This window comes from Dipodomys merriami, unplaced genomic scaffold (assembly GCF_024711535.1).
Source record: "Dipodomys merriami isolate MVZ:Mamm:240054 unplaced genomic scaffold, mDipMer1.0.p SCAF_6, whole genome shotgun sequence".
Taxonomy (NCBI): Eukaryota; Metazoa; Chordata; class Mammalia; order Rodentia; family Heteromyidae; genus Dipodomys; species Dipodomys merriami.
The window spans coordinates 70,533,300-70,557,278 of NW_027206179.1; the positions used below are offsets into that span (position 1 = coordinate 70,533,300).

General features: G+C 38.7%; 1 protein-coding gene and 1 pseudogene across 5 annotated transcripts in view; one reads left to right on the top strand and one right to left on the bottom strand.

Moving 5' to 3' along the window:
* Positions 1–23,616, top strand: part of Zdhhc20 (zinc finger DHHC-type palmitoyltransferase 20) — a 58,264-nt gene extending 34,648 nt beyond the window's left edge. For 2 of the 5 annotated variants that reach the window (XM_070003124.1, XM_070003120.1), the window contains 9 exons: positions 794–826; positions 1,689–1,809; positions 4,966–5,001; positions 6,043–6,175; positions 10,309–10,435; positions 14,760–14,834; positions 16,285–16,400; positions 17,470–17,546; positions 18,852–23,616. In XM_070003124.1, coding sequence (XP_069859225.1) covers positions 794–826; positions 1,689–1,809; positions 4,966–5,001; positions 6,043–6,175; positions 10,309–10,435; positions 14,760–14,834; positions 16,285–16,400; positions 17,470–17,507 — 679 coding nt within the window. In that variant the 3' untranslated portion in view covers positions 17,508–17,546; positions 18,852–23,616. Of the gene's footprint in view, positions 1–793; positions 827–1,688; positions 1,810–4,965; positions 5,002–6,042; positions 6,176–10,308; positions 10,436–14,759; positions 14,835–15,897; positions 15,943–16,284; positions 16,401–17,469; positions 17,547–18,851 lie in introns of those variants that run through there. The other 3 variants (XM_070003123.1, XM_070003121.1, XM_070003122.1) reach the window with 3 other exon arrangements.
* LOC138814418 (U6 spliceosomal RNA) lies at positions 15,055–15,153 on the bottom strand (annotated as a pseudogene).
* Positions 23,617–23,979: the final 363 nt, after the last annotated feature.

The window sequence follows — 23,979 nt, forward strand, 5'->3', positions numbered from 1 at the left end:
TAGATAAGAGTCTCATGGATTTTTCTGCTCAGGCAGCTTTGAACCGTGATCCTCAGATGTCAGCCTCCTGAGTAGTTAGGATTACAGGCATGAGCCACCAGCACCCAGCTGGTGTAGTATTGCTTATAAGTAGTGTAAATTTGTATTGGCAAATATGGAAAGAACCATTTTTAGTCCCATCAGTGTTGATGTTTTAGAATATTCACTTCTAGGGGCTGGGAAGGTGGCTCAGTGGTAGAGCGTTTGCCTTGCATGCATGAGGCCCTGGGTTCGATTCCTCAGCACCACATAAGCAAAAAGAAAAAAGCCGGAGGAAGTGGTGCTGTGGCTCAAGTGGTAGAGCGCTAGCCTTGAGCTGAAGAGCTGAGGGACAGTGCCCAGGCCCAGAGTTCAGGCCCCATGACCGGACCCCCCCCCCAAAAAAAAAGAATATTCACTTCTAATATTTTTATGATGTTAATATTTAAAACATAGGAATCTTTTCATTGCATTCTACCTTCAACTAATTTTTACGGTAGACCTTTCTAATGTGGCAAGTATTGTCCGCAAAGCTGACTATTAAAATGTCATTTCATATATATAGTACACTGAAGTAGATCTGCCCAGCTGGTTTAAAAGTCTAAATAATTATGACCTTGTACCTACAAAAGTATCAGAAATTATATCTAACCTAATGCTTCTGAGTTTGTTCTCTTATGGTATTATTTAAAGGGAAATTTCTAAGGGAGAAAAAAATTACAAGAAATTAGAATTGACTTCTGCCTAAATTTTCTTATACTTATTTTTTTCTTAGATGTATTCTTAAAATGGATCATCACTGCCCGTGGTATGTATTACAAAGAAAAAATGCCCTAAGGGGTGGAGAGTTGGAAAGAAGAGAATTTATAGTTATTTACTTAAGTATTATTAATTTTTTTTCTACATCTGAGCATGAAACCTAGAACCTCACACAGGCTAAAAAAGCCTTTCTACTGGGATGGACTCCTAACCCCCTCTGCCATAGTTATGTTTGGAAGGTCAATTTAATAGATAAAATTGATATAATTACATGTAGCATATGGATCTAAAGCTGTGTGTGTGTGTGTGTGTGTGCACGTGTGTGTGCATGCGTGTGTGTGTGTGTGTGTGTGTGTATGTGTGTGTGTACAGGGGTTTGAACTCAGGGCCTGAATGCTGTCCTTGAACTTTTGTGTTTAAGGCTAATGCTCTGCCCCTTAAGCCACACTTCCTTCTCTGGCTTTTTGATGGTTAAATGGAGATAAGAGTCTCATGGACTTCCCTGCGTGGGCTGGCTTCAGACTTTGATCCTGAGTCCCCTGAGTAACAAGCAGTCTTTAGGTGTGAGCCACCCACTGAACTGTATATTTATGAGACTGACTCTTTTTTCCCAAATGGTCCATTACTAAATAATAATGTTTTCTGATTTCTTACTTTTTTTATTATGGTTAAAAAAACATGAAATATATGACCTTAACTATTTCTGTAAGTATAGGGTTCAATAGTTAAATATATTTATATACTTATACATTCCCCAGAACCTGAATATCTTGTAAAACTTTAACTGTGTTTCATTGAGCAATTCTCTATTAACCTTCCTACCAGCCCTTGGCAACCCCCATTCTGCTTTCTATTTCTGTGAATTTGTGATCTGTCTTTGTGTGACAGTGTGACTTTCTTTGTTCTTCTAGGGTGAATAACTGTGTGGGATTTTCTAATTACAAATTTTTCCTGCTGTTTTTGTTGTATTCCCTATTATATTGCCTTTTCGTGGCAACAACAGTTTTAGAATACTTTATAAAATTTTGGACGGTAAGTCTTTATTTCCTGTCTTAAAAAATGTGTTAAAGACATTTTTAAGATATTATATTCCTAAAGAGTTGCTTTAAGTGAATACCTTTATTTTCATTTTACTAGACTCTGAGATATTTACACAACAGTCAGAGATAAAGGTTACATTTCCAGACATGTCTGTGTATAAATCAGAGTGTGTATTATACAAGTAGAGACAGCTTCATTTGGTGATCCAAATTGTTTGCCACACTAACAAAGATATACCAGTTTTTGAGTAAGTAATTGCTTTTTTTGGCTGAATGATGCTTACTACAGTTTTATAATAAAAGTGTTATCCTCAGCCCCTTAGAGAGCTTTTTTTTTTTTGAGGAGGTGCCATAATAGTCTAGTGGTCTGCCAGTTGAGCCATGTCTGCAGCCCAGTTTTTTTTATGGTTATTTGTCGATTTTCTTCTCTGGCTGACCTTGAACTGTAATTTTCCAAATCTCAGTTTCTTGAGTAGCTAGGATTACAGGTTTGAGCTATTGGCAGCCATCAGATTTTTCATGTCTAGATTTTTTTTAACATTTGTAAAAATGACAAATAACTAAAAGTTTGTTTGTTTTTGACAGACGAACTAGTTAATCTGTGGTTTGTGCCATACATTACCAAGGAATGCAGTATAGTTTAAAAAAAAAAAAAAACCTAAGGCAACTGTTTAAAAAATATGTTGTGACCTTTGAGATATGTTGTATTATTATTTTTTGTTGGGGTTGGGGCATTGTACTAGGATTTGAACTCAGAGTCTTACACTTTTTAGGTGAGGCAGGCACTCTGCCAGAAAGCTATGCCTCTAGCCCTTCTTTTACATTATTTTGAGGTAGGATCTTGTGCCCTGCCTCGGTGTACATGACCACACACAGTTTCTTCCATTTTGAAAGAGACTTGTAGATTTTCTGCCTAGTCTGGCCTTGAACCATGATCCTTCTGATTTCAGCCTTCCAAGTAACTAGGAGTAATGAATTATGTGAAAGAAATTAGGTCCAAAAGAGTACATGTAGGTTAGGTGCAATGGCTCAGGTTTGTAATCTTAGTTACTCAGAGACTGAGAAGACTGTGGTTCCAGGCTGGCACTGGCAAAAAAGATAGCCAGACCTATCAACAAGATCATGGCTGTGGTGGCATACATCTGTCATTCTAGGTAGGAAACAGGATTAGAGTCCAGGTTCATTCCTGGGTGAGAAATGAGACCCTATCATAAAACTATGAATACAAAAAGAGGACTAGAAACATGATTTAGTGATAGGGTGCCTAACAAACACAAAGTCCTGAATTCATTCCGCAGTACTGCTCCCCACCTACCCCCCAGAATGAATACATACATTGTGCTACTATGTTTCTAAAGGAAAATAACATAAAAGTGTATAATGTCTTCACTGGAAAAAATATATTTAAAAATTGTAATTGTAAAAAATTGTAATGTATTTAAAAATTGTAATTACCTTTGGGAAGATCTAATAGAGAGACATGCTTTTAAAAATTACCTTTTGAACCAGGTTTTGGTGGCTCATATTTGTAATCCTAGCTACTCAGGGTGCTAAGATCTAAGATTACAGTTCAAAGCCAGCCCAGGCAGGAAAAGTCCATCAGACTCCAATTTATCACCAAAAAGCCAGAAGTGGAGCTGTAACTCAAGTGGTAGAATGCTATCTGTGAGTGAAAAGGCTTAGGGACCGTGCTTAGGCCTTGAGTTCGAGTGTCAGTACCAGGACTAGCACATACACATACACACTCAGCCATACACAAAGGGTCTCTGATGGCCAAGCTAAGTATGTGGGAGAAGGGTCAGAGTTAGTGTGGCTGAAAATTTCTAGCAGTAACATGGTCATAGCTACAGAAACAGGTGGTATGAAGTCAATTAAATCTGCTTGGGGGACTACTAACGAGATAGCCAGAGAAATATTTATTTGCTAGCACATATTCTTTTTAGAAATAAATCTGTGTTTTGTTTTTGTTTGTTTTGGTAGTTTTGTTTATTTTTGCTTTATTTTGTTTTTGTGCCTGTCCTAGGACTTGAATCCAGGGCCTGGGTGCTATCCCTGAGCTTTTTCTTGTTTGTTTCTTCGTGGTCCTGGATCTTGAACTTAGGGCCTGGGCTCTGTCCCTGAGCCTCTCTGTGCTCAAGGCTAGTGCTCTACCATGAGCCACAGTGCTTTTTCTGTGTAGTTTATTGAAGATAAAAGTCTTGGGCTGGGAAGGTGGCTCAGTGGTAGAGCGCTTGCCTTGCATGCATGAGGCCCTGGGTTCAATTCCTCAGCACCACATAAGCAAAAAGAAAAAAAGCCAGAAGTGGCGCGGTGGCTTAAGTGGTAGAGCGCTAGCCTTGAGCTGAAGAGCTGAGGGACAGTGCCCAGGCCCAGAGTTCAGGCCCCATGACCGGATCCCCCCCCCAAAAAAAAGTCTCACGTACTTTCCAGGCTGGCTTTGAACCGTGATCCTCAGATCTCAGCCTCCTGTGTAGCTAGGGTTACAAGCATGAGCCACTGGCACCCAGCTTCCCTGAGTCTTTTCATTCAAGGTTACTGCTCTTCCACTTAAGCCACAGCTCCACTTTGGGCTTTTTTTTTTTTTTTGCAGGGGGGGTAGTAATTGGATATAAGAGTCTCATAGGCTTTGCTGCCTGGACTAGCTTCAAACCATAATCTTTAGATCTCAGCCTTTTGAACAGCTAAAACTGGAAGTGTGAACCATCAGCTCCCAGTGTTTTGGGTTTTTTCTTTTTGTTCTGTTCCTGGGGCTTGGACCCAGGGCCTGGGCACTGTCCTTGAACTATTGTGCTCAAGACCACTTGAGCTACAGCCCCACTTTTGGCTTCTTTTAGTGGTTAATTGGAGATGATCTTCTCTCAGGTTTGTCTGCCTGAGCTGCCTTTGAACTATGATCCTCAGATCTCAGCCTCCTGAAAGCAAATCTGTTTTTAAAAAAACAAATCTCTGCTTTTAAAACTGAGGATATCTGAAATCCACAGGAAGAGCTAAGTGGTCTGCTTTCTTATGGATTTTGTAAAAATGTTTTAGATGACCCTTAGAAAGTAATCTCTTAGTATTCCTCCACACATACAGGATTTATAAAACCACGTATTCAGGATAACTGTGTAAAATTGGTTTCTTACTATATTGTCTCTATTTGCACAAGCTCTGCCGCAGGAAATCCACAGAGAATTGTCCAAAGGTAAAACATCATTGCCATGACATTCTCATAACCATTTCTATGACATTTTTAGTGAATGTGTGTAATAAAAACTTGCTTCACAACATGGTGAGGGAGCAGAATCACTTAATGTGTTTTAGTTATATAGTGGTTGCTCTGGGAGAAAAAAAAGCTATGTCGAATACCCTAATGCCTAACTGAGTAGTAGCTCAGGAGCCTGGAGAGTACAGAAAATAAAAAGAAAGCCCAACCACAAGGAAGAACACTGCTTCTTCTAACCTTCCTTTTAGTATGTCAGAGGCTTTTTAAGTCATGCCAGGTAGCCTCTTGTTCTGAGAGAATAGGTGACTCATTTTAACACCTAACACTGAAAGGCTTCCTCCTCCTCTTCCTATTAATAGATACTAATTTCTTCTAGGTTAAAACTTTGCTTCTGTTAAAATGCATGTAGCCATAAGAAGGAATGGCAGAGGAGCTGTTTTCATTCATTAATACCTGTGGTAGATTTATTTATCAAAATTGGCAATTACCTAAAAGGCTGTGTCTATAGAAAATGCAACAAGGATGAACAAGGTAGGCTTAGCAGTTCAAGGCACGAATAGCTTTAAGGTGATATGGCCATAGAGATGAGTGTACCAGGAGAGTAACGTGTAAATATGTCAAAACTCTGCTGCTCACAGCATGCAATGTGTCATGAAGCAAATGTGTTAGCATAGATGACAGCCAGAGCCCTGTGCATTCTGCATGTTGGAGAAAGCTTGACTATATACAGAAGTGTAGATGAATCCATTTTTTCATCATATGACAGAAACAAAATTTAAATATTTAAGAGCCCTTTTTTAAAAAAGAAAACAACTATTTCTGATTTCATGTATAAACACTTCAATATACCAGTTCCTTGTTTTTGCAAATTGTTTCTTTGGGGATACATTTTTCTAATTTAGTGTATTCTTCATCTGTAGAGGATTTTTGGTGAATTCATCTTTGGGCAGAACTGAGGAATAAATAATACTGTAGAGGTTCAATATTCTCCAGGTTAACTCTTCTTTTTTCTCCCCTCAGAATGAGCTGGCAGATCCACATGTGAAATTCCATGTACTTTTCCTGTTCTTTGTGTCTGCAATGTTCTTCATCAGCATCCTCTCACTCTTCAGCTACCACTGCTGGCTAGTTGGAAAAAATAGGACAACAATAGGTAAGGAAGCTAGAAAAGCCAGACACCTGTGGCTCACACCTATAATCCTAGCTACTCAGGAGGCTGAGATCTAAGGACCATGGGTTCAAAGCCAGTCTGGATAGGAAAATCCATGAAACTCTTATCTTCAGTTCACCACAAAAAAGCTAGAATTGAATTGGTAGACTGCTATCTGAGCAAAAACACTTAGGGACAGTGCATCAGCCCTGAATTCAAGCGTCTACCAGTGCATACGCATGTGTGCACACGCACAAACACACACACAAACAAATTACATTAAAAATAAATAGGCTTCACTACTATCCAATAACAGCACACTTAATTAGAAAATTAATCTCAGCTATTTGAAATGAACTTGGGTATTTTGTAGTCTAGTTTGAAATCCACACTTAAGTTTATTCCATGGCCTTTTAATGGTTTGCACACTTTGACAAACAGTTCACCACTTTCGTTACAGCCTCACCTCTTACACCATGGTCTGTGGCTGTTTCTCCACTGCTACAACCAGGGTTTTCTTCTATCACTTCTGCCGTTCTTTATAACTGTCACCTACCTACCATGAGGTCATTTTCTCATAATTTAATAAGTTTCTGTAGTCAAACTAATGCCATTATTTCAAATGATAATTTCATTATTTCAAAAGAGCAAATCAGCCCCTTTGATTCTGGTGGCCACTCATTCCCATAACATATTGATCGACTTAGAACTCAGAGCCTCTGGAAATGATTTTTTTTTTTTTGGCTGGTGGGGCTTGATTGCTCTCATGGCCTTGGTGCTGTTCCTGAGTTTTTGTTGTTGTTGTTGTTCTTTTTGCTCAAGGATAGCAACCTCCTAGGTTTTTTCCTTCTCTTCTGCTTTCATTTCTCATCCTGTCCATTCTAGAGCTTTTGATAGTTTTTGAATATCACCCGTAAATATTCTACCACTAAATTTTCTCCCAGAATTCCTTACTTCCATTGAGATTGTTAAAACTACAGATTGAAGGTTCACTGTTCTGCTGTGAGTCATGGGGTACTGGTCCTCCTCTTCATCTGTTTCCTACAGCATAAAAGTAGACTTGCATCTTTTTCTCCATTCCTTACCTAAAAGAAGTCACAACTAGGCTCTCATCTTTTTCTCTTTACATTGTTCTTTTTCTCCTGTTCCTGTGACCTTCACTCTTAACTTCTGATGAACAGTGTCCTTTAGGATTCATCTTAGAATTCTTCTATGTACCGTCCCATCTCTTCTGAGATCCTTTCCTACAGTTTTCACTTTGCTTTCCTATGTTGTCAATCTCTTCTGAGGTCCTGGCTTCATCTTAACATTAGCTTATAAAACAAGCTGAGTGCATTCTGGTTCTAAAGGAACACATTTCTTGTGAACCCTGTATCTCTTTCTAGAACTCACTGTGTATCATTTGACAACTGATAGCAAGATACTGGCCTATATAATCACTTTTTTGTTGTTCTTGGTCATGGGATTTTAAACTCAGGGCCTGGGAACTGTCCTCTCTCTCTCTCTCTCTCTCTCTCTCTCTCTCTCTCTCTCTCTCTCTCTCTCTCTCTCTCTCTCTCTCTCTCTCTCTCCCCCCCCCCCTCCCTCCCTGCTTGGGTTGGCTTCAAATCACGATCTCAGATCTCAGCCTCATGAGTAGCTAGGATTACAGGAGTTAGTCACCAGCACCAATCACTGATCAAAATGTGTCACTTCCTCCACTACCACCACCAACAGCCCTAAGGCATACATAGGTGTCTTGAACCTGTTCGGGCAAACATAGGTCCTCAGATCTCTGTACTCTCAGGGAACCACTTAGCCCATGTAATTTTACTAGAAAGTAGGTTCTTGGGTAGGAATATCATAAAAATTTTTATTTGGATCCCAAATACCTAGTACTACCAGACATATAGGAAGTTCATAGTGAGTGAAGCTGAAAGAGTTAGAATATCTTTTTCTTTTTGTGTGCAGGGGGAGACAGTACGAGGGTTTGAACTCAGAGACTTGTGTTTGCCAGCCAGCTGTGCTGGCTTTTTTTTTGCACTGGTTATTTAATAGGATCTTGCTTCCCATCTAAGTAAACCTAAGACCATAACAGCTATTTTAGGCTTCCCATCCTATCTGGGATTACAGGAGCATGCCACCACACTCACCTTCTGCCCATTGAGATGGAGTCTTATGGAATTTTCTTTTTTTTTTTTCTTCCACCCCTCCCTCTTATGGAATTTTCTACCTGAGCTGGCCTGGAATTACAATCCTCCCAATCTCAGCCTCCCAATATTTTAGGATGACAGGAGCGGCTGTTCCTAGCTTTCACTTAAGGAGTCTTTTGAACTTTTCTGCCTGGCCCATTTGCTGCTTCCCAAGTAGCTAGGATTACAGGCATGAGACACCGGCACCTGCCTAAAAGAGAATATCTTTAATAGAAAAACTGTGAGCCAGCTGGGCACCGGTGGCTCACACCTGTAATGCTAGCTACTCATGAGACTGAGATCTAAGGATGTTGGTTCAAAGCCAGCCTGGGAAGAAAGTCTGTGAGACTCTTATCTCCAATTAACCATTCAGAAAACCAGAAGTGGTGCTGTGGCTCAAGTGGTAGAGCGCTAGCCTTGAGCTGAAGAGCTGAGGGACAGCGCCCAGGCCCAGAGTTCAAGCCCCAGGACAGACCAAAAAAAAAAAAAAAAAGTGAGCCAGTGACTCACATTTGTAATCCTAGCTACTCAGGAGTTTGAAATCTGAGGATCATGGTTGAAAGCCAGCCCATGTGGTCTCCTTGAGACTCTTTTATCTCCAATAAACTACCAAACAAACAAAAAAAACAGCAGTGGAGCTGTGGCACAAATGGTAGAGCACTAGCCTTGAACAAAAGAAGCACAAGGGCAGAGATGGGAAAGAGGGAATGAGAGGGAAAGAGGAAGCATCTTACTCTAAGCAAAAGGAAAGAGATGTGCATGTCACCTGATTTGGAAGAAATAGTTTATTGTCAAAGCTTATAGAATTCACAAACTTTATAGACCATGATAGTGACAGTTTGTCTTGTGAAGGTTAAAATGTGTTTGTGACTTTAAGTATCACTATCTCACAATACTGTGAAATTTATACAATCAATTTCAATAAAAATTATTTAAAATTTTTAAAAAAGCACAGAGACAGTACCTAGGCCCTGACTTCAAGCCCAGGACTGGCAAACAAAAAGAGAGGGAGAGAGAGAACCAAGTAGTAATCGTTATACATACTTTATTTGATTTTCAGTAATATTAAATAGTTATTTTGGTATGTTATTTTAGATGGTTGATAAGATAAAAAATATACTTTTTCCCAAATTAGTTTCAGAAATCTGTTTTTTAAATAACATTTTTAGGGGCTGAGAATGTGGCTTAGTGGTAGAGTGCTTGACTAGCATGCATGAAGCCCTGGGTTTGATTTCCCAGTACCATATGAACAGAAAAAGCCGAAGTGGCGCTGTGGCTCAAGTGGTAGATCGCAAAACTTGAGCACAGAGATAGATGCTGAAGGACAGTGCCCAGGCCATGAGTTCAATCTCCAGGACTGGCAAAAAAAAAATTGATACATAGTAATTGTGTCTATTTATTGGACACAGTGTGACATTTCAATATACTTACATACCCATGTGTCAGCTCTGAGTAATTGTTATATCTGCCACCACAGATGTCTTACCATTTCTAGTTATTTTTGAGTGTTGTAAAACTACTAGTCATTTTAAATTATATTCTAGCTTTTCATGTGAAAAATATAAGCGAGCAGCAAATTAATATTTTCCATCCTTTATTTTTGCTTTGGTTTTTGTTGGGTTTTTTTGGTTTGGGGCTTGAATTCTTGGTCTGGGTACGGTCCCTCAGCTCTTCAGCTCAAGGCTAGCGCTCTACCACTTGAGCCACAGCACCACTTCTGGTTTTCTGAGTGGTTAATTGGAGAAAAGAGTCTCATGGACTTTCTGCCTGGCTGGCTTTGAACCTCGATTCTCAGATCTCAGCCTCATGAGTATCTAGGATTACAGGCATGAGCTACCAGTGCCTGGCTTCCATCCTTTATTTTTAAATAGATTGGTTATGTATACCTACATATATATATGCACATGTGTGTGACTATATACGTATATGTATATATGTATATTCTTTTTTGTTGTTTTGAAACAGAATCATTCCGTTCACCTACATTTTCATATGGAACTGATGGAAATGGTTTCTCTCTTGGATATGGTAAAAATTGGAGACAAGTATTTGGTGATGAAAAGAAATATTGGCTACTTCCAGTATTTTCAAGGTAATTTTTAAAATGTAGGTCTAAGAAATGAATGGAATATGTGGTGGTTTCTATATTGAGTTAAATGTCTTAATATTCAGAGACAATGACAAATGTTTTGGGTTTTTTTTGTGGGGGTGGGAGTGGGGTTGGAAGTACTGGTATTTGAACTTGGGGCCTCTCCCTTGCTAGGCCAGCACTCTACCATTTGAGCGATGCCCTGAACCCTTTTTACTTTATTTTTCAGATAAGAGCTCCCATTTTTTGCTTAGACTGGCCTGGACTGCAATCCTCCTCTCTATGCCTCTGCATAGTTCTGATTACAGATGTGCACCACAGTGCTTGCCCAGGCTGGCCTTGTGCCACCATTCTCCCAATCTCCACCTCCCAAGTAGCTGAGGTTACAGGTGAGAGCCACCACACCTGTGACAGTTCTGTGGGCCTTTCAAATGAAAATTCTGAGTATCATGAACATATCTTTAGTGTTCCTTTTTAAAAATATTTTTTAGATATGTTAAATGAGAGTTTGAGCATATCATCATTGAGCAATCATAAAGATGATTCATAAAATATAATCCATTTAAAAAAATTTTTGTTTCGTTGGCAGTACCACGGCTTCAAATTGGGGCCTTGTGCATTCTTGGCTTGCTTGCTCAGCCGGCACTCTTATCTCTTCAGCCATGCCTCTAGCCCAGCTTTTTTGCTGGTTATTTTTTTGGACTTTGCTGTCCCAACTCGCCTCAAACCATGATCCTCCCTGATCTCAGCCTTCCTGAGTAGTGAGGATTACTGATATGAGCCACAGGTGGCCAGCTAAAAACTTTCTTTTGTTTCTGTCAATGAAAATTTGAAGTGAAAAAACATCACTAAAGTGTATTCCTATTGGTTGTAGCTTCAAAGAATCTATCAAGCTGGGTGCTGGTGGCTCATGCCTATAATCCTAGCTACTCAGGAGGCTGAGATCTGTGGATCATGGTTCAAAGCCAGCCCAGGCAGGAAAGTCCTGAGACTCTTATTTCCAATTAACCAGCAGAAAACCAGAAGTGGTGCTGTCACTCAAGGGGTAGGGTGCTCATCTTGAGCTGAAGAGCTCAGGGACAGTGCCCAGGCCCAGAGTTCAAGCCCCACAACCCACAAAAAAAAAAAAAGAAGAAGAATTTATCATAGAAGAGTACACGGGGTTGGTAGAATGGTGCCTGCCTAGCAAGCACAAGGCCCCACATTCAATCCCCAGTACTGCCTCTCCTCCACGAACATAAAAGAACTGTGTATCTTTTTTTTCTTACAGAGTAGTTAATTCATAAAGGAATTTTAGCTCAGGTATAAAAGAATATGTTTCCTTTTATGCTTCAATTCCAGCCATCTAAGTCTGTCTTATCTCAGTTATTTTAGAGAAAGAAAAAAATATTTGAACGTGATGTGCCAGTCTTGGCAAAGAATTGTGGAGTTTTCCTTAATCTAATTGCCAACTTTTTGTCTAAAAAGGCCTCATTTGGCCCTCACTTTTGAAGGACTTTTTTGCTTGTATAGGATTCTAGACATTACTTCCCTATCTCTGGCTTATATTTTTTCCCTGAGAAGTTTGTGGGCACACCTATTTTCATATGTAATGTGTCTTTTCTCGGCTGCTTTTAAAACTTTCTGCTTATCATGACTTTCATGAAATTTGATTTTGTATTTGTGTGTGTAGTGTAGCAGCCTTACTGCCACAGCTCCACTTTTGGCAGGTAATTGGAGATAAGTCTCACAGACTTTTCCTGCTCCAATTCACTTTAAACTCTTTTCTTTCTGGTAGTTTTGTTTTTCCTTAGCTGTGGATCACATTTTCTGCTACCTTCCATGTCAGTAACTTCTGACTGGATAATGGACATGTCTACTAGTACTTAGCTTAGTTGCCTAGATTTTATTGTCTACACTTAAAGAATTCACTCTTTGTTTGAACAGCTATTACTTACGCTCCAGCTTGGTCTTTTTAGGTGGGTTTTAAGCTTTATTATGTAGCATTTTTTTTCTAGGGCTTAATTTAGTCATGTAGTTAAAAGTTCAGCTTTTTAAACTATCCTTTCAAATCTCTCCTTTCTGACTGTTGAAATTTAGGTGCCTCTCAGTGCTACGAGAACTCTAAATTTGTTCAACTTTCATTACCCAGCCATCCTTTTTTTCCTGATTCACCTGTATTATATGATCAAAATACAAGTACTGGGGCTGGGAATGTGGCTTAGTGGTAGAGTGCTTGCCATGATACATGAAGCTCTGGGTTCAATTCCTCAGTACCATATAAACAGAAAAAGCCAGAAGTGGCACTGTGGCTCAAGTAGTAGAGTGCTAGCCTTGAGCAAAAGAAGCTCAGGAACTCAGGCTCTGAGTTCAAGCCCCAGGACTGGCCAAAAAAAACAAAAAACAAAACAAGGACTGCATTGTGTAGATTTATTTGTTTTTTTGGGGGGGGGTCTGGTCGTGGGGCCTGAACTCTGGACCTGGGCGCTGTCCCTCAGCTCTTCAGTTCAAGGCTAGTGCCCTACTACCTGAGCCACAGCGCCACTTCCGGCTTTTTACATTTTGCTTATGTGGTGCTGAGGAAGCGAACCCAGGGCCTCATGCATGCAAGGCAAGCGCTCTACCACTGAGCCACCTTCCCAGCCCCTGCACTGTGTAGATTTCTATAATCATTTTCTCCTTCTTTTTCTTCCCTCCCACTTTCTTCTCTTCCCTCCCTCCCTTCCTTCCAAGACTTCTATAGCCTTTTCTCTGCCTGCCTTTCTCTTCCTACCTCCCTTCCCTCTCCCTTCTCCTCTCATCTCCCTTCTCCTCTCCTCTCCCTTCTCTCCCTATCTCATGTTGAGTTTGTTCTACCATTGAACACTTTCCCAATACTTACTGACTAATCTTTCCTTTCTCCCTCCTTCCAGCCTTTTCTCCCTCCTCCCTTCCCTTACTCCCCCTCACCCTCCACCCCGTACTGGAGATTGAACTCAGGAGTTACACTTGTTAGATAGGTACTCTAGCACTTAAGCTACTTTACCAGACACTTTTTACATTGGTTATTTTTGAGATAGGGTCTTTGCTTTATGTCCAAGGCATCTTCGACGTCAGTCTTCATTTTTGTGCTAGCCCACTTCGCTGGGATGACGGGAGCACACCAGAGTACCCAGCCATTGTGCTGCTTCTGTAGCTGGGATAAAAGGCACGCACCACTCTACCCCAACCATCGGTTGAGATACGGAGTCTCAGAGTCTTCCCCTCACACCCTCCTCCCCAGGCTGAACTCCAACCATGATCTCTTGATCTCCATCTCCCAAGTAGCTAGGATTACAGGCTTGAGCCTGCATATTTTCCTTTTCTCACTTTATATAGTAGGTTCAAACCTCAAAGCTCCGTGTCTGAAACCTTACTTCATACAAACTGCTTGTCTTGGCTTGAATTGCCCTCTTGTTGCTGCGGTCCTGCCAAAAGGCTGGGAGCACTTGTTGTATTTCATTTTTTTCTCTCTGAGACTATTGTCCTCTGCTTCCTATTTTGAAATCCATCATTTTTGTATACTGGGCTCTTTTTGACTATGATGACATGTCAAGTTTATAGTTATTTAGTCTTGGTTAGAAGTGAAAGATACTCTTTGTCTTTTTTAAAGATTAGAAGTTTCTTTAGGACAGAGGTTCTCTTTTATTCATTGGTGCATCCTTTGTTCTCAAAATATTTCTAAGAACATCATAGGCATTATGTAGCTGTTTGTGTCACAGTGTTGGAGAACCAAACCAACCTAGGGCCTTGTGTGTCCCAGGTAAGAACTGAACCATTAGATATTTTGTGTAGTTAATGTTGTAGAATGGATAAATAGGTAGAATTTGTATCTTATATTTCAGTTTTAGCCTAAAAGATATCTTAAATGGCTGTGAAACAATAGATCAGTTATCAAGCCAGGTGCTGGTGGCCTCACGCCTATAATCCTAGCTACTCAGGAAGCTTGAAATCCGAGGATTGCAGTTGGAAGCCAGTCTAGACAGGAGAGTCCATGAAACTCTTATCTCTGACTAACCACTAAAAAGCTAGAAGTGGAACTGTGGCTCAAGTGGTAGAACACTAACTTTAAGCAAAAAATATCCCAGGCACGAAAGAAAAGAAAGGAGAAAAGGTCAATTATCCAAATGATTGATTAGCTACAATTAAGGTACTAACTAGGCATCATGATCTTCATAAGCAAGAAAGACATTGTTTTAAATATATACATAAAGGACTAACATCTTCATTGGAGATATAAACAGTCTAAACTAGAAACCTACGAATTATTCAGTTTGACCACTTTAATTAATTTATGTGATTCAAATAATTACTATTCTTCATTATGCAGTTTGGGTGATGGTTGCAGTTTTCCAACTCGCCTTGTAGGGATGGATCCAGAACAAGCTTCTGTTCCAAACCAAAGGTGTGTTTCTTGTCCTTAAGTTTTTCATTATTTATGGTAAAACAAACTGTATGTATGTGTTACACATGCATGTCTTATGGATGTCTATACTTTCAGTAAGCCAGCCTATGTAGGGAAAGAGAAGTTCTGTTTAAGCTTTTTTGAATTGAGGGCTGATATGTGGTATGTGCTTAGGATGACCATATTTCTCTTTAGCACCCGAACACATTCCATCCATATTAAAAACATGGGATACTTGTGTCTCATCCCTGTACAGAGGCTGTGCTAATCTTCTCTGTGCCATTTGAATTTTAGTGTATGTGCTTCCCAAAGTGAGCACCAGAACACTTTGGGAAATCAGAAAGAGAGTACTGTGTCTAAAGCAAGTTAATTGTTTTGTTACAATAGCCACATGCAGCTGGAAATGACGGCACACCAGGAAGGAAGTAAATATGCTACAGCCCCCTAGGATGTAAGATTTTTCAAGTTTTGATTATTGGCTTCTACCAAAGTTCTTTTTGTTTTGTTTTGTTTTGTTTTTCAGAGAATTTGAACAAACTCACTGGTTTGTTGTTGTTGGGTTTTTTTGACTAGTACATTTTAATTTTTAATCAATATATTTCAACTGCAGTAATGAGTATTCAAATTTTATTTTTTTCTTAATCATTTTCCATAATTTCATGGTGAGAAAATAGCTTTATAAACTCAATGAAAGAATATATTTTAGGTAAAATTCTAAAGAAGCTAATTATTTTTTCTGTGAGTGAAACAGTTGAAGCACATTACAGCTACCAATTCCAAATCAACATATAAGTGTTAGGATGTAGCTCTTAGACCTTTGAGTTCAAACATTTATTGTGGTTCTGAACAAGTCATTGAAACTGTCTGAGTCTCAGTTTCCACTTGCCTCCAAGGGTTACTGACAGGGTGGACACCAAGCACCTAGCCAGTGTTTAGTCCCTTATAGGTACCAGCAAATTCTAATTCCCCTCCCTTTTTCCCACCTCCATTCCCTCCCTTCCCTAGTTCTCTTAGTTAGAAAAATAAGTCTACGCTAAATCACTAAATCATTTTTTCCCCTTAGATCTAAACTGCAGAGGTAGAAAGCAGAAAACTTGGGAAATGACAGGTAATTTTTTTGTACTAGCAGCAGACATAGCTCTTCACCTGTCCTTATACTACCTTATGGCTCCCGATTAACATGTTCAAACATTTCAGACTGGCCTCTGAAGCTTTTTTCTTAATCTAATTGGTTTCATTGGCAGTGTTACAGTACACAAGCCTGGGTGTAGAAAGCCAGGGGGGATGTGGGCATATTTTCCTTTACAGATAGTACATTCAGAGCACTGTGGTCTCATGACTTGCCCTCACATATTTAGGAGAAAGATTACTAATTTGCTGCTTATTAATTTTTAAATGCCCTTCAGTGAACAGTAAACTGCTTAGTAAATTATTTGTTCTCTCTTTTCAGTATTGGCTCAAATCAACCTTTTCCTACCAAACCACTCAGTGAGTCAAAGAACCGTTTGTTGGACAGTGAATCTCAGTGGCCAGAAAATGGAGCTGAAGAAGGTGTCGCCAGAGCAGGTAACAACTGAAAATACTGCTTCATTAGCTCAAATGAAAATCACCAGACGTAATAAATGTGGAAAAACAAAACGAAATTTTTGGTAAAACATCGTATATCTGGGATGTTTGTGTGTAATGGTAGCTTCAGTGGGAAATAGGCAGAGGCAGACAGATGTAGTGGTTCTTTTGGCTTTAGGAGTATTTTAAACATTCTTTTGCATTAGTATCTGTAGAGTCTTCATTAGGATGCTTTTTAGACTTCTTGTGTAAGACCACTGGAAACTTTTTTTTATGTACACACCTTAAAACTGTTATCTGTGGCTGGGAATGTGTCTAAGTGTTAGAGTGCTTGCCTAGCATGCATGAAGCACTGGGTTTGATTCCTCAGCGCATCTTAACAGAAAAAGCTGGAAGTGGCGCTGTGGCTCAAGTGGTAGAGTGCTAGCCTTGAGCAAAAAAGAAGCTCAGGGACAATGCCCAGGCCCTGAGTTCAAGCCCAGCACTGACCAAAAAGAAAATAAAAATAAACAAAAAACTTGTAATCTGAAAGCATGCTTACAAAACATTACAAATGATGGTATGAAAAAATAATCTTGAAATAACTCAAAAGTTCAACTGGACCATGTCCTCTTAAATTGGAAGGACAGTGGCATTTTTGAAATTTCAAATTTCCAGGGTAAACAACTTTTTAAAAATGTAGCAATCACATAAACAATTTATGACCTAGGTAAAGCAAATTTTCTTGATACTTAACAGATCTTATACCAAGTAGGCAAGGATTTTGGCTGGATTTTTTGAAAAGCAGCTCATCCAGGGAAAGTTCATTTTTGGAATTCTTTATTATTGCCATTTCACAACAATCCTGTGTTTTAAGACCAGTGGATATTTTCACAAGGATAAGCATGAAACCAAACATTTGACTCTTAACACTCTCTACTCACTCCTGTCTCCTATACAAGGGAAAATGGTTGGTGCCTAGAGCCTATTTAATGCTTTACATAATAGTTGTTTGATGTAATTAATTTTACCATTTATCCAGAAACTTAATACTTTTTTTGTCATGTCATATATAATTATGTGCTTGCAGGGACAAATAACCATGTTACAGTGGCAATAGAAAATTGAGTACCACTTGTTCATAACTAACCATTTGATAATTTCAAGGTAAGACAGCATGAAGTTAACTTCCTTGAGCAAATGTAGTTTATTGGATATTTCTAATTTAAATGTTATAATTTCTTAACTTTTCAGTTATATCACATTGTAGGATATCATAAGTAGTATAGGAGAGACTGGAAGGTAACACATTTGGCAAAATCTGTCTTTTCATACTATTTCTGGTAATTGTCAGTAAGTGCTGATTGGTAGATAGATGAAGAAACTAAAAGAGATAGTTAAGGACTGATGTAAACAACTAACCTTTTTATCTTATTAATTAGTTTAAGGCAAAAAAATTAAGGCAAAATTATTGAAGAAATTAGATCCAAAGAAGAATGATTAAAGTCAAAAGCCCAAAACAAGATTTAAGTGATTCACTGATAATATTTAATTTTGTGGAGTCACAGCACAAGTCACTGCCACAGATCCATTCCTTCAAGGCAGGTGCAAGGTGCACACTTTTCCAAGGGGATCTGGAATCTCAAGGAAGCACATGCCTCCTTGTTATCAGCTCACTGCCAGGTCTTCCAGAGTTCCTGTACAGGCTAAGAGCCAGAGCCCAAGACTACAGACTAGGTGATGGAAGTCTCACACTAGTCAGACAGATTGCAGTCTGAAGAGGAGCTGCAGGACTTGCATGTGTGACAACCATTGGGCCTACCCACACTACCTATGGCTGCAGCCAGGGACAGGTGCTCAGACCTGCCACATTGTTTCTTAAGTAAGCCAAATAAATACTGGCTTCTGTATCTGGTTAAGAGTCTACAGTTCGTTTCTCTCACAGTTGCTGCAAGAACTTCTCCATTAGTATTATAAGTGGATGTGCGTGCGTTCTCAAGGAATGGCCAAGCTCTAACAGGCAGGGAGTACGGAAAGACACCTTCCCCTCTTTATCTTTCTGGATTGCTTCAAGGGAAGAAAGTCATATCCTTGTATTTATTGCTTATAAAACTGGTAGAATGGGCTGAGAATTCAGCTTAGTGGTAGAGTGCTTGCCTAGCATGCAGGAAGCAGTGGGTGCTATTCCTCAGTACCACATAAACAGAAAAAGTCAGAAGTGGTGCTGTGGCTCAAGTGGTAGAGCTTTAAGCAAAAGAAGCTCAGGGACATTGCCAGGCCCTGAGTTCAAGCCCCCGAACCGAAAAAAAAAAACAAAAAACTGGTAGAATACTATTAGAATTTAAAGATTTGTTTCCTATTTTGTACTATTATTAGCACCTTTATATCTTAGCCTGTTAAACCATTTTATACTTTGAGAAATTTAAGAAAATAAAATTTTAACTAATAATTCAATTGTTTCTGTTTTTGTAGGTACATAAAAACATTGTGGACTAATACTTTCTATTTTATTTGCAAGAAAGTGACCAACAGAACGGAATAATTCAAGTATAACAGAAGATATATATTTTTTAATAAAAGGAAGCCTTTATGCAGTTTGCTGGACCCACAGAAGCACTACGGAGCGGAAAGATGCCTTAATTCAAGAGTTCACTTGTGTAACATTGACTCGCAGCTCAAAAGTGACTTACTTTTACTTTGGAAATAACATGTACCTGTCATGAGATGCTATGATATGAGCTATTGTCACATATCAACATGACATATGTATTTTCTTGGTACCTGACTTAGAATACTAGAGTTCTTAGTAGCCATATAAATTGTCCTTCAAAAAACACAAGCTAAAAACTTAAGTACATCTAGGCCAGTTGGCAGCTGAAAGCAAATAATATCCTAATTATTCTTGCTTTTACTGTGTAAGGGAAAAGAAAGTAACTGCTTTTTTAAATTGGGTGTTTGCTAATTTATAATTACTGTTTTATACTTTTCAACATTTTTAATACAGTTTTTTATTGTTGGCTATAAAAATAACACTCAGAAGGATTCAGATGTCTAAATGTGTTATCATTTAGAATATAGAACACACTGGTATAACTCATTGACTGCTTAGTGAGAAGCATTAATACAACTGTGTACTGTAGTATAGTGCTTGCCCAAGAAAAATACTTGGCAGTACATGAAATATTTTAGGTCCTTACAGCTGCTTGATAACTGTTTATTGACTTTTCAGGGGTATTTATATGGGCAGGGAAACAGGTATCTATACTATAGAAAGAAGTAACTAGAAGAGAAACAGAAAGATAGGCAGGATGCTATAAAGTGCTTAAAAATATTTTAAATCTTAAAAGTATTTAGAATGAAACATGTCATTGAGTTAACTTCAGATTTCTTTTTTGATAATAACAAAATTACTGTGATACTTTTTACAGTATTCCTGTAACAGGTTAAATATTGATCATTGAAACTAGGGGGGGGCTAATCAACTTGTGAATAATAGAGTTCTCAGGAAGAAATTTAAAATCCTGAGTAGTCACTTAAAATTCCCAGTCTCAAGCCAAAATTCCTAAGAGCAAGAAAATCTAGGCTCAGTGGCACCAGTGGGTATATTCTAGAGCATAGTACAGTGTGCTGTAAAGTATAATGTAAAAATATTACTCGTTTATACCGCTTAATCAAACACCGAAGCCCAAAATAATTGCTTCCCATAGGCTGGCAGAAATCTTACCAGCACCTATAGATAGGACAGTTTGGTCTGAAAAGGATCACAGGGGAAAGAAGGTGCCTTCGAGGTGCTGGACCACATGGCTTCTAATATGCTGCAGTGCCCAGTTTTGTATTTAGGGAATACCTTCTATCCATTGATTGGGATGCTAAGGTTTCCTAATCCTCCATAAACCAGATAGTGGCTGCTCCAGTTTGCTTTGTTTTGGTTTGTTTTTTTATTATTGTTTGCATTCTGCCTCTGGACTCTTGGCCTGCAGCAGTGAAGAGAGTTGTTTGGTCAGCTGTGCCCTTGTTGCTAAGTGCATCTGTTTTCTCTTGTAACACTACAGCAAAGTCCTTCATCTTCTGTACTCATGAGTGCCTGTTTAAGGGTGGCTTTGAGATAGCATCATCTCTTTAGTGATCTGCTGAGATAGAGCATCTTTTGATGATTGATAATCCTTGTGAGTTGTTAATCTTTCTCTTCAGTGCACTAGCAACTTTACACATTTGAGAGTTTTGCCTGAGTGAGGTATTCCTTACCTTTAAGCTGAAATACTTGGAGAAAGAGATTTCATCCTGTAGGAGACAGTTTTCAATAGTTTAGGATTGTGTGATTTCTCAGCCTTTTCCTAGAAGCATGGCAGCATCATTAAACCCTTCTACAAAGCTTTTCATGGTGCTGTATGGAGTTATTTCAGAGAAGGTAGCAGTCTGTTTTAACTGGTTTATAAAAGCTGATCCAGTGGGCAAATGAATCCATTGCCCTCCAAATCAAACAGTGCATGGGAAATTTATGTTGAGTTCTTCCATTGCAAGCCATGTTGTTACTTCTTTGAAATCCAGAGTTAGATTCAGATCATTAGTGGGTGCAGGGACCTCCTGGGCTTGCTCATTGCAAACAGAGCATTGAACTTGTTGGTTCTCTGTTACATTGGGTTGTAGCTAGGCAGCCTTTACAATTGGCACTTAAGGCCCCTTCTCCATTGTGAAGTAACCTGTCCTCCTTGATTTAGCTTTTCAGTTCTATTATAACCTCATATTTTTGATTAAGGGTCACAGTAAGCATGCTCACAATGACTTGAGACTGCTCTTCCAGCAGCTGTAGACTTTGCTTTAGTGGTCCAGGCTATTGCCATACAGGAAGCAAAGTGCTTTGGGAAGAAAGCAAGGTCTGCCTCACTGATGGCACTTATCCTGGTGACATTGTGTTGGTGTCCCCTTAGTTTACAACTGAAAGGATTTGTTGGACTTCCACAATGCTAATATTCAATCTTACTGGGTGGAACTGGGAATGTGGCTTAGTGGTAGAGAGCTTGCCTAGCATGCACGAAGCCCGTGTTTGGATTTCTCAGTAGCACATAAACCGAAAAGGCCAGAAGTGGCACTATGGCTCAAGTGTTAAGAGTGCTAGCCTTGAGCAATAGAAGCTCAGGGGCAGTGCCCAGGACTGGCCCTCCCCCCCCCCCAAAAAAAAAAAACTTATTAGGTAACTTCTCCCCTCTTTGGACCAAAAGACTGCATTAGCTTTGAAGACTTAGTTCGGAGTACTATAATATAGATTCTTCTACCTTTGTTTAAACACTTAATTTTAACAATCTTTATTCTGCAAAACTAGACTGAGAATTAAGAGAGATTACCAAAAACAACTTCAGTTTTGTGGTTTCCATTATTATAAGGGATTGGTAAATGCTTAAATCTACTTGATCACTTTCAGAAACATTCTGGTCCTTTTGTATTTGTACATGTAGATCAAAGGATTTGCATGCACCTGGCTGATGAGTAAGGAAGAAATTTCCCCTTAAAACTATATTCAGGAATTTTTGTGGAATTATAATCTTTCTCAACTTTTCATTAGCTAGTTATCCTCACCTTAAATAGCACAGTAAAAACCTCTTCGGAATTTTTTTTTTTTTGGGGGGGGGTCAAGTCATGGGGCCTGAACTCTAGGCTTGGGCACTGTCCCTCAGCTCTTCAGCTCAAGGCTAGCGCTCTACCACTTGAGCCACAGCGCCACTTGCAGCTTTTTTCTTTTTGCTTATGTGGTGCTGGGGAATCAAACCCAGGGCCTCATGCATGCAAGGCAAGCGCTCTACCACTGAGCCACCTTCCCAGCCCCCTCTTCTGAATTTTTTAAAAGCTTTAATTACTTTAACCTAGAGCCAACATTTTTGCCATATTTAGCCTTTCCCCCATCCCAGTATTGGGCATTGACTCCAGTACTGAGTTATATCCCCAGCCCAGGCAGAAGTTATTTATACATATTAATGGCCATTCATTAAGGGCCTTCAAGTGGTATGGGAATCAGGGAAAGGCTGCCTCTTTGGTATTTCAACTGGTATTGAATAATGCTCAATTGTTTGAAGAGCCAAGGTCAACATGAAGCCTTGCCAAAATTTCTACTTACTTTTATCCTTCAAGCACTTGAACATTTGTGATGATGCTTAAGAAAATGAAGTAAAATTTCAGATTTTGCCATTGCCATTAAACACAAACTAGATGAGATGTTTCACCTGGTTCAAGATTTACTTGACTATTCAGTATCTGAGGCCTCTAATCAGTATCATTATGCCAAACCAAAGAGCAGCTGCACTGTATTAATTAAAAATGAACATGTTTACAATATTTAGTTTCACCTTTTCATAAGGATGATTAAAAAAAAACTCTTTACATGTGTAGTGGCTCTGACAAATGTGTATGTCATCAATGAGCAAAACTGTAAAGTTAGGAGAAATCAAATATGCAATGTTTACTTGAATTTTATTCTGTTAGCAAATTTTGACTATGTTTACAGGAGTGTTTAAGATGATCCAGATATGTAAGATCTTCAGTTGTCTTTAAAGCAAATCCATATTAAGGGCTTAGTGTTAGGACCTGTGTATTTGGGAATTGAATAGACATTAACTTACAAATATGTTCCACTTACATTCTGTTCTATAAACTAGGACTTCTATCAATGGATAAGTATTTTTAATCTGTTAAAAAATTAATCCTATTTTTGCATTTTCAGCCAAACTGAAGACCATATCTAACAATACATTAGATACAGGTATTTAAATCTGAAAATCATATGTTTCATATTACCTAAACTGTATTTTTCAATTTAACTTTAAAATATAGACTCAGAAAGGTCCATATTTTTCTAATGACTTCACGCTGTTAATTTGTCAGGTTGCATAAAGAAACAAGGGATTGTAATTTGTATTGAGAGTAAGAAAGCTGTTAAGTTTATTATATTTGTACATGATTGCAGATGCATCTATGCTTGTTTAAAAGATGGACACTATTTTAAAGTGATCTTTACTATGCTTTTATATAAACAAATTTGAAATACAGTTTACTTTAGTTATCTTTACTTACCAAATACCATAAGCCTTGTATTTATTTCTCATTTGTATAATTCTGGACCATGACTTAATATTGACTTTGCTTTTTTTGTTTATTTGTGGCCTAACCTACATTAACCTATGTGCAGAACATTTTTACGTATTTCCCCAAAAACCATAATTAGTTTATTAATAAACAAATAAAGGTCTGATCTTGTTTTTTTTCAGTAATTTGATGTTATAAAGGATTATTTCCAAATGAGACAATAATGATGTTGGTAAGCTTGGAAAGCTGATAAAAGCATTGGTTGTTTAGAGGAAGATATTGGCTAATAATGTGGGGAAATCTTTCTCAGGTATAATTTTGATGTAATGAAATCATATTTGGCTTAGTTTGGCTAAACGTTTAAAATTTTACTGAACATAATTTCATAATTAAGGAGCTGGAAACTGGTGGTTCGTGCCTATAATCCTAGCTACTCAGGAGGCTGAGATCTGAGGATAGTGAGACTCTTATCACTTAAGCACCATAAAAGCTGTGGCTAGCTGTGGCTAGCATCAAGGAACTGTGG